Source organism: Suncus etruscus, chromosome 7, assembly GCF_024139225.1.
Source record: "Suncus etruscus isolate mSunEtr1 chromosome 7, mSunEtr1.pri.cur, whole genome shotgun sequence".
NCBI classification, from domain to species: domain Eukaryota; kingdom Metazoa; phylum Chordata; class Mammalia; order Eulipotyphla; family Soricidae; genus Suncus; species Suncus etruscus.
Window position 1 is genome coordinate 87,827,169 of NC_064854.1, and position 9,509 is coordinate 87,836,677.

At 47.2% G+C, this 9,509-nt stretch overlaps 1 protein-coding gene across 2 annotated transcripts; it reads left to right on the plus strand.

The window, feature by feature from the left end:
• The first annotated feature begins 515 nt into the window (after window positions 1-515).
• On the plus strand, window positions 516-9,101 carry TRNT1 (tRNA nucleotidyl transferase 1). 2 transcript variants are annotated; one of them, XM_049776917.1, is made up of 8 exons: window positions 516-645; window positions 908-1,101; window positions 2,684-2,822; window positions 4,740-4,866; window positions 5,828-6,021; window positions 6,429-6,682; window positions 6,840-7,110; window positions 9,000-9,101. In XM_049776917.1, exons 1-7 carry the CDS (start codon window positions 585-587, stop codon window positions 7,092-7,094), a joined length of 1,224 nt encoding a protein of 407 aa, XP_049632874.1. In that variant the 5' UTR covers window positions 516-584; the 3' UTR covers window positions 7,095-7,110; window positions 9,000-9,101. The 2 variants fall into 2 exon arrangements, with proteins under 2 accessions (XP_049632874.1, XP_049632873.1); XM_049776916.1 differs by lacking the exon at window positions 9,000-9,101 and having other exon boundaries at window positions 6,840-7,200.
• The last annotated feature ends 408 nt before the right edge of the window (window positions 9,102-9,509 follow it).

Here is a 9,509-nt window from a genome sequence, read left to right on the forward strand (position 1 = left end):
TTTTGGCGTTTCGGCGCTGCGCCGGAAGTGCGCGGCAGCGGCGGCTGGTGCTGAGCGGTTCCGGGTCTCCGACTGGTGGGTGCCCGGTGCTCGGCGCTGGGTGGCGGGAGGCGCGGGCCGGGGGGCGCTCTGTGCTTCCCCTACGTCCTGCTGCCTTTCCGAGGCCCCTTCGTCTCGGGGGTCGGCTGACTCTTCCTTTGAGGCCCAAATTCCGGAGCTCTTAAACCCGGAACGCCCGCTGGTGGGTTTACAGGGGTCCGCTGGAGACCCAGGGGCGGTCAGTTCTGCGGGGAGGGCCCTGCTGGGCGCCAAGACCGAGGCCTGGGCCAGCCCCGGGTCAGGCGTGGCCTGCGGGGCCCCTTGGTGGCGCCAGTTGCGTCTCGGTGCCCCTGCGAGTGCGGCCGCCTGTCTCTTGGCGCGCGTCTCCCCCCAGCCCCGCCGTGCCCGTTTCAAGTTTGTCGTGACTGTCCCGTAGGTCCCGCCGCCTACGCCCCCAGATGCTGAGGGGCCTTCAAGCCTTCCGCAGGCTGTTTCTGAGCGGTCCTCGCTGCGTGCTCTGCCCTCGGAAGCGGCTCCTGTTCACCATGAAATTGCAGTCTCCGGAGTTCCAGTCTCTTTTCACAGAAGGACTGAAGAGCCTGATAGGTGATCAGTGTAGGGACTGGGGATTGGGGACACCCCAGATGGATTTGACTGTGGGTGCTGGCCAGCAGCCTGTAAGAAACCGGCCCTGGGTAAACCCTGGCAATGCTGTGTGGGTGACGCGGTGTATACCCAGCTGCCGTCCTTGAGCGAGTGTCTGTGATGCTGGCTTCGAAAGCTCAGTCAGTCACTGGGGATGATGATACTGGAAGCAGAGCGAGAGACCACGAGTCTAGTAGGTCACTTCTTCCTTTCTTGTCTTTAGATCTGTTCTCCCGCGAGCAGCATGAGCTGCGCATTGCCGGAGGAGCTGTGCGGGACCTGCTGAGTGGCTGCACTCCTCAGGATGTGGACTTCGCCACCACGGCCACCCCTGAGCAGATGAAGACGCTCTTCCAGGCCGCTGGTGTGCGCCTCATCAACAACAAGGGAGAGAAGCATGGGACCATCACGGCCAGGGTGAGTTCCCCCGTCCCTGGCTGGCCCCTCCTCCACCTTTGCAGGCAGCCAGTGCTGCTTTACTGTCTTCATATCCTTCCCCCCTCCTGGAGCTCGGAATCCTGCCACTTTGTTGATCTGTGTGGAGGTAGAGCTGGGGCCACAGTGCTGACTGGATGACCTTGATGCCTATTTCTCTTGCTTATGTCTGGGCTGGGACCTAGGGACCTCACATTTGTCCTTACCACTCTGGGCTTTATCCTCTCCACTCTCTGTCCCCTTAGTTTTAGGGCTGGGCCCTGATTTATAGCTGGCTATGCACAGCTCTGTTGTGCTCCTCTCTCATCCCTTCCTACACTGGGACTGACCCTCGGTCCTTCTTCACCCTTCCCTTTGCTGTGCTTGAGAGGCCCTGGTCCATTTGCCTCATTCAGGGTGACCTGCCCCATGCTGGGACTCCTGACTTACTGTTTCCTTGGCCCCATGAGCCACCCCTTAGCCACAACATTTCTCAGACCCTGTTCTCCTTTCTGACACAGCAGCTGACACAGCAGTCTGGCAGTGGAACCCGCTAGCCATAGGGCTCTCTCAAAATGAGATCTTAAGATGCATCATGATTAGGAGCTGCTATAGTTGATGGAGATGGGTTCCCAGTGGTTACAGGACCACTCAGGTCAGTGTTCATTTTCTGAAGAACTCTGCCAGGTCAGAGCAAAGTGCTGGAGGTAGAGTTTCTCACTACTGCTTCCAGCTGGACTTGGCCTCATCTGTTCTATCCCTTGAATTTGTGATCCTCCAATGCTATAGTGAAAGCTTGTTTCCAGGGGGCAGGAGCGGTGGCGCAGAGCGATAAGGTGTTGGCCTTGCTGGTGCTAGCCAAGGATGGACCGCAGTTCGATCCCCAGCATCCCATATGGTCCCCCAAGCCAGGAGCGATTTCTGAGTGCATAGACAGGAGTAACCCCTGAGCGTCACTGGGTGTGACCTCAAAAACCAAAAGAAAAAAAAGCTTGTTTCCAGGTGAGGAGGGCAGTCATGGTGACTGGAGAAGGATTCTGGGTACTTCTAGTAGGCACCAGTTTTTGGTGGCTCCTGTCCCAAGAGTAGAGACACCCTTCTCCACAGCCCCAGTGCCATCAGCAGGCAGGACTGTTGATGGGTCCAGCTGTGATCTGCCTTGTGCACTGAGACATTGTCCTGCCCTCGCTCCACTCTCTTTGCTCCTCCCTACTGGAGGAAGGTCCTCCTACTGTGGGTCCAGAAGCCCTTCAGACTTCTAGAAGCCTCCCTACTCTGGGGAAGTCACACTGATTTGACTCCACTTCCTGGAGAGGTCAGCATGTGCTGTGCAAAGCTGAACTACATCCCAGGTACCATGTAGTCCCTGTGCTCCATGGGTTTGCTCCTATGAGAACAGAATGCTTTGCACAAAAGGAGGCAGCAAAAGATTCTGTGTGAAGGTTCAGAGCTGCCTTTCTTGTGCATTGAGCCAGGCTGGGCCTCTCAGGCAGCATCTTCCCTCTATCCAGCCCTCCTGCCAGTGTCAGTGCCTGCATTTGTGGTGATACTGACAGCTGGTTCTGATGTTTCTTTCTGGCTGCAGCTGCATGAGGAGAACTTCGAGATTACTACTCTCCGGATTGATGTAGTCACGGATGGCAGACATGCCGAGGTGGAGTTCACCACTGACTGGCAGAAGGACGCAGAGCGTAGGGACCTCACCATCAACTCCATGTTTCTAGGTTAGTTCCCGGGGTCAGGCGTGCTGGTGTGCTCAGAGATGGTTTGGCAGCTGATTCTAGGTTTAAATCCATGTCTCTTTTGCTGGTGTAGGGCCATTGGGGGTGCTTACTTTTTCTATGGGGCAGTGCCCAGTGCCCCCTAGAGCTGTTGGAGAGGTGCTGGCAGTTGTTCTGACTTTAGCTGTCTCTTACCCCATAGGGGTTCTGGTCTCTTGATGTTTGGGCCCTGCACCCCTTAGGATGGCCTAGCTCTGTGCTACTAGCTGGAGTTTCACTGGAGTTCTTTGACTTGTATTTCACACAAGTTCATGATGCCTCTGAATAGTACCATTGACAGGATTAGCAATGGGTTTGCTGTAGGGTAGAGGCAGCACAGGTGGCTGAACTGAGCGTGACTGTTGTGGGTCTTGGATCTACTGGACAGATGAGATGAACTAGGAGCCACTCCCCTTAGCCCCGAGTCCCATTAGCTCTAGGATGGGGCCTCTGCTCCCTGCAACCATGGAACTTAACTTTTTGTCTCAGAACTAAGAAGGTTGTGAGTGGTCCACTTCTGCTGCAGTCAATCACTCATTTGCTCTATTAGCATTTTTTTCATACTTTGTGTGGAATTTTGATAAGAAATTTCCTCTGGGTGCATCTTTGCAATCTTTGGATTGGAGGGAAAGCGAAGACTCTCTCCATGTTTTCAAACCCTCCAGCACTGCCTGGAGAAGTGACTGACCAGGCCAATAACCTTCAGGTCTTCCCTGTATGTATGTGGATGATGCTGTTTCGGTGGCCTTCACTTACTTGGAGGTACTTTGATTTTTTTTTTCTTTTTTTGGGTCACACCCGGTGATGCTCAGGGGTTACTCCTGGCTATGTGCTCAGATATTGCTCTTGGCTTGGGGGACCATGTGGGATGCTGTGGGATAAAACCTAGGTCCGTCCTAGGCTAGCATGGGCAAGGCAGATGCCTTATCACTTGTACCACCGCTCTGGCCCTACTTGGAGGTACTTTGGGCCTCTTAGTGGGCCCTACCCTTCCCAGCTGCAGTGATTCCTGAGTGGGGACTTTGCAGTGATTCCTGAGTACCTCACTAACCATGTCTGCTTCTCAAGACATGTATTTCATGTGTGTATTTCCCTGCTCTTTATCACTTCAAAGGGCCCTTTGTCTTAGTATCATGCCTTTTTTCCAGTGCTTACAATGGAATATATCCACATTTGGGGTGCTTTGGTACATTCCCTTGAACTTGAGGGCCTCCCTATCCTACATCTGCTCCTGCTATAGCCTCATGAAGTATTCCTCGCACTTTCCTGATGACTCGCCACACTCTCAGCTCTGATCTCGTATCGTCTGATGGAGGACTCAGCTGAACAGTTGCATTTAGAAGTTTAACATTACTTGGCTTGGCTTTCAGGTTTTCCAGTTCATCCTCCCTCCCTTCCCATGGTTACAAGGTTGTTAATAATACAGTTGGTTTTTTTCACAGATACAAAGCTGTTCACAACTGAATTTCAGTCATATAATGTAAAACCCTTCACCAGTACACAATTTCTCCACCAATGGCTCTAGTTTCTCCCATGTCCCCCCCATCTGCCTCTAGGGCAGACCTTCTTCTCCTCCTTCATTTTCTCCCTCTTTCTTCTCTCTGTGTGTTCCTCCCTTCCTTCTTCCCTTCTTCCCTCTCTTGCTGTCTCTGTCTCTCTCTGTTTCTCTCCCATTCTTTATTTACCCCTTTCAGACAGTGTGGTGTACAGTATTTTTACTGAGGGATATCATACCGATCACTTTATATCCATTCAGCACCCAATTCTTGTCCAGAGCGATCATTTCCAAGCATTGTTTTAGTGGTCCCTTCTCTGTCCTAACTGTACTCCAGTTCTTATTTCTAACATGATTTCTCTCCTGTTTTTTTCTACTGTGAATAGGTGTTGATGGTACTTTATTTGACTACTTTAATGGATATGAAGATTTGAAAAATAAAAAAGTCAGATTTGTTGGACATGCCAAACAGAGAATAGAAGAGGATTATCTTAGAATTTTAAGGTATTTCAGGTAAGAATTTTTGTGTATCTGATGGTTTCTGATATTCTAATCATATATTGTGCAGTGATCTGGAGCACTTCTTGTGACTGAAGGGGAGAGTGTCTCTGGATCCTGGATGGTCTCATTCCCTCCTGTTTTGACCTCTTGTGTCTTCCACTCTGCATTTTTTTCTGGCCCATTTTTTTGGGACTGTTGAACTGTTGTCTTGAGTGTTGACAAGCAGGCAAAGGTGGGTGGCTGCTTGGCTGTGTGACTCCTAATCTCATGGAGATCAGAATCTTATTATTATTTAATCTTATTAAAGAGTAGCAGCATTACAATGGCTATAGGAGTTATAAACTCAAAGTTTTCAGACAGTTACAATCATCTAGTTTCACTGCTGGGATAACTGAATATTATGTAACAGATGTCTTAGGTCTGTCTGATAAATGCTAGTCATCAAACTTCATAGGTCTTCAGGAGGCCATATAATCCCTGGTACAGCTCTCAAAGTTCTGCAGGTGTGGTCACCAGGGTCCCATTTAGACTGACCTGAATGCTATTCTGAACTTCTGAGTACCAGGCCCTGAGATTGGGGGGAGTGGAGGTTGTGGCTTTATAATTTTAGGAAGGTTTCTTATACTTTATTGGATCTTATGTACTCTAATCTGGAAAGCCGAGAATCAGATATTTTCTAAGGCCTCTCTTAGACCTAGTTTTTTTTTCTGGTCTACACCCAGAAACACAGAGAGAGGTGGTGCTTACTCCTGTACACAGGGATCATTTCTGACAGGCTTGGGTGACCATATAAGGTGCCAGGGATTGAATTCTGGTTGGCAGTGTGCGAGGCAAACATCTGCCCTGCTGTAGTGTCGCTCTGATCTGGTTTTGAGTAAGCAGATGTGTGGGGTAGTAGAATGAAATGAAAATGATCCTTTTCCCAGTGACCAGTGATATAAGGGTTAATGCATTAAATCATCATCCCGTGCAGGTTTTATGGGAGGATCGTAGACAAACCTGGAGACCATGATCCTGAGACTTTGGCAGCAATTGCAGAAAATGCGAAGGGCTTGGCTGGAATATCAGGAGAAAGGATTTGGGTGGAACTCAAAAAAATTCTTCTTGGCAACCATGTCAATCATCTGATGCACCTCATCTATGATCTCAATGTGGCTCCTTACATAGGTGAGAGTGAGCTGGAAACAGACCCACCATGTATTGGTAGAAGGCAGGATGTTGGAGGTCTGTAGAAGTGGGGCTGTTTTAGGGTGAGCAGCACCTGCACCCCTTGGAGAGGGATATTTGTATGGGCATGGCTAGGAGTCAGAAGATTAGTGAGGACTAGGAACTGGATCTTAACAGTGGGACTATGCACTGGGTCAGACAAGATCAATGAATAGGATTTAGGCTTAAATCTTCTTCAGGTGGTCTGGGCCCCCAGTGGAGCAGCAACGCATGGTTGGTTGCTGAGGTAACAAGAGCTCCTTCCTGTCCATTGGGCTGGATCAGTAACAGCAGCCCAACAGGTCAGGATGAGTGTTTATGGCATTGTAGCAACTATAAAAGGGTGGCAAATGCTCTTGTTCCTTCAGGCCTGCCTGTTGATGCAAGTTTGGAAGAATTTAACAGAGTCAGTAAAAATGTTGAAGGCTTTTCAGCAAAACCAATGACTATCTTGGCTTCATTATTCAAAGTACAAGATGAGGTCACAAAATTGGATTTGAGGCTGAAGATTTCAAAAGAAGAGAAAAACCTTGGATTGTTTATAATTAAAAATAGGAAAGAGTTAGTTAAAGCAACAGAAAACTCAGACCCACTGAAACCCTATCAAGACTATGTCATAGATGTAAGTACCTAGTTGGGCTGGCTCGATTATTCTATCTTTACTACTCAACCCCACGCTGCAGTGTGTGGGTTTCACATTCCAAGCACTGGGTGTATTGAACATTCAGTGATGGTAGCAGCGAGCTAGTGAGCAAGCTAACGTGTGCTGTGATGCCCAGTGCAGGGAACCGGATGTGACTACCCGCGTGTGTGAGCTGCTCAAGTACCAGGGTGAGCATGACCTGCTGCAGCAGATGGAGCACTGGACTGTGCCTCCCTTTCCCGTCAGTGGCCATGACATCAGGCGAGTGGGCATTTCCTCTGGCAAAGAGATTGGGGTGCTGCTGCAGCAGTTGCGAGATCAATGGAAGAAAAGTGGCTACCGGCTGGACAAGGAGGAGCTGCTGAGCCATGTGAAGAAGACGGAGCACTGAGAGCTGAGTGCTCCGGGTAAGCCTGGCTGGCTGCTGCTTCAGAGACATAGTGCCATGTGGAGGGCTTTTTTTAGAATAAAGTTTTATTTTTAGAACTACCCCTAAACCTGCCTCTTACACAGTTAGTGATTTTTTTTTTTTTTAATAATACCTTTTGTTGGCTTCTGGCACAGAATAGCACCTGTCTGGAAGAACAAGGCCATATCACAGCTGGTGCTGATGGGATAGATATAGAGACTTTCTCCCCTAGGAAGTTGCTAGCACTCCTGTCTCAGACTGTCTGAGCTCTATTACCTTTCTTCTTTCAGTCCCAAACACTTTAGTAAATGGGTGAATTGCACCAAGTATTACATTTCCTTCAGCTGTTACAGTCTCACGTTTTCTAAGTATTTTTTCTTGTTATATACACACAATTTGGATGTTGATAAAAATGTTTTTGAAAAGTATATACAAAAACCTAGCTTAGACGTGAGGCACCAGCATAGTGAATGGGCAGTGTTGTAGGAAAGGGAACATTAGGAAAATAGAGAGGTTGGGGCTGGAGCAATAGCACAGTGGTAGGGTATTTACCTTGCACACAGCTGACCCAGACAGACCTTGGTTCAATCCCCAGCATCTCATATGGTTCCCCCGAGCCAGGAATGATTTCTGAGTGCACGTCACCTGGTATGGCCCAAAAAAGAAAAATACCGGGGGCAGCAAAGGAGTTCTACGGAATACATTTCTTGGTGCCAATATAATTTCTATGAAGGGTGTACATTAGTTATTCAGATGGTAGCGTTTAGTCATGTATAAAACACTGTATTTGTACACAGCAGAACATTTTCAAGTGTTGGTAAACAATATAGAACATTCTGTGGTTACACCTTTGGGGAGGGACCAAATATAAAAGGGGTGTGTACTCACAACTACTGGGTTAACAGCATATGAAGGTAGGCCATGTGTTACTAAAAGGGAATCCAATTGTCTGAATGGGATGACCCTCTTAGGTTTTTTGGGGGCTGGGACTACCTCTGCTGAACGTTCTAGTGGACACCCACACAAAATCTCTTAGTCTTCCCAAAGAACAGTGTTGGTCTTCCAGAGGGGGACATGACTTGCAAAGGCATTATAAATCAGTACTAAGAATAGATAACGTCTGTAGTTACTTTCATTTACTCTTTATTATAAATAAGCAACATAACAGTCACCTGCTATTTTAGTATAAGAATATCAAACTATTTCTAGTTAGTATGAGGCAAAATCTTGATAAATTTAACCGTCTATTTTGGCTTCGTGTGTTTTATCTGGTTAGTCCTAATGAATGGTGAATTATGTAAATCAGTGAAGGAATACCAAAACCAAAATGGTCACATGAATGTGAAAGGTTCCAGTCATTTAAGTGTAAGCAAAGAGGTATATGGTAAATCAGTCTCTTAAAAATGAGTTCTATGTATATTACCTGCTATTAGTAGTTTATATAATTTAAACAAGGAATATTCTTTAAGTTTACTTACAGATTTTCTTCACTACAGAAGGAATGAATAACGGAGTCTAGAAAATACAGGATCATCGCTAGCCTGTGAGAACATGATCTAGCATCTGCATCTAGTTATTAAACTGCAGCAGTTAGTTTCAACACACAAATAGTTCACGTTCAGGAATGTATTTCATTAAGGAAATGAAAACTATACATGGAGTTCAAGTTGCATATTTTAATTCTAATATTTAAATAATTCACAAAATTAGTAGTTTAGAGAAACTAAAGATCACAGCCCCTTTACAAGACATAGACTTGCACCTGTGTCCTTAGCTTTTGAAGCACTGATTCAGACATGTCCTTAATATTTCAGATGATTAACCTCATGTTACAGGAACTTCAAATGTGTAAGAAATAATCTCCATATGACTTGTGCACTTCCACAGGACAAGAGGACCAGGAAGGTGCTAGACTCTTCAGCCAAGGAGACCAGATTTCAGAGTACCAACTTCTAAGCACTTCATTCTACTTTCTTTATTTATAAACACAATGGGACTTTGTCAGATTTAATGTTCTCTTTGGTATCTGTGTCTGGAATCACAATCAACAATCAAGCCCCAAAACTGTTGAGACAATATGTTTCTTGGTGACTGTGACTTTCCATCCCATGTGGCTTGCACAGTACAGGGGGCAGTGGTCTAGGCATACTTGCTCGAGTGAAAAAGATATCAGCACAGAGGCGGTGCTTGTGCTCATGAGCCCAGCTGTGAAGACTGTTCAATCCTAGCATGGAAGGCTAGGATACTCCAATATGCCTTTTACAACTGTTCTAACTTGTACAATTTATTAGACTGGTGTGTTCTTTATATGTAGGCATATAAAGAGTAGAATGGGGGCTGGATAGAGTGTAAAGGGTTAAGGAACTTGACTTGGATGCAGCCAACCCAGTTTGATCC

What these genes read in the sequence shown, in the direction of transcription:
- TRNT1 (XM_049776917.1), top strand. Translation starts at nt 585, where the DNA reads ATGAAATTGCAGTCTCCGGAGTTCCAGTCTCTTTTCACAGAAGGACTG. An exon ending in CATCAACTCCATGTTTCTAG is followed by an intron (nt 2,823 to 4,739) that starts GTTAGTTCCCGG and finishes TACTGTGAATAG; the next exon opens with GTGTTGATGGTACTTTATTT. An exon ending in CAATGTGGCTCCTTACATAG is followed by an intron (nt 6,022 to 6,428) that starts GTGAGAGTGAGC and finishes TTGTTCCTTCAG; the next exon opens with GCCTGCCTGTTGATGCAAGT.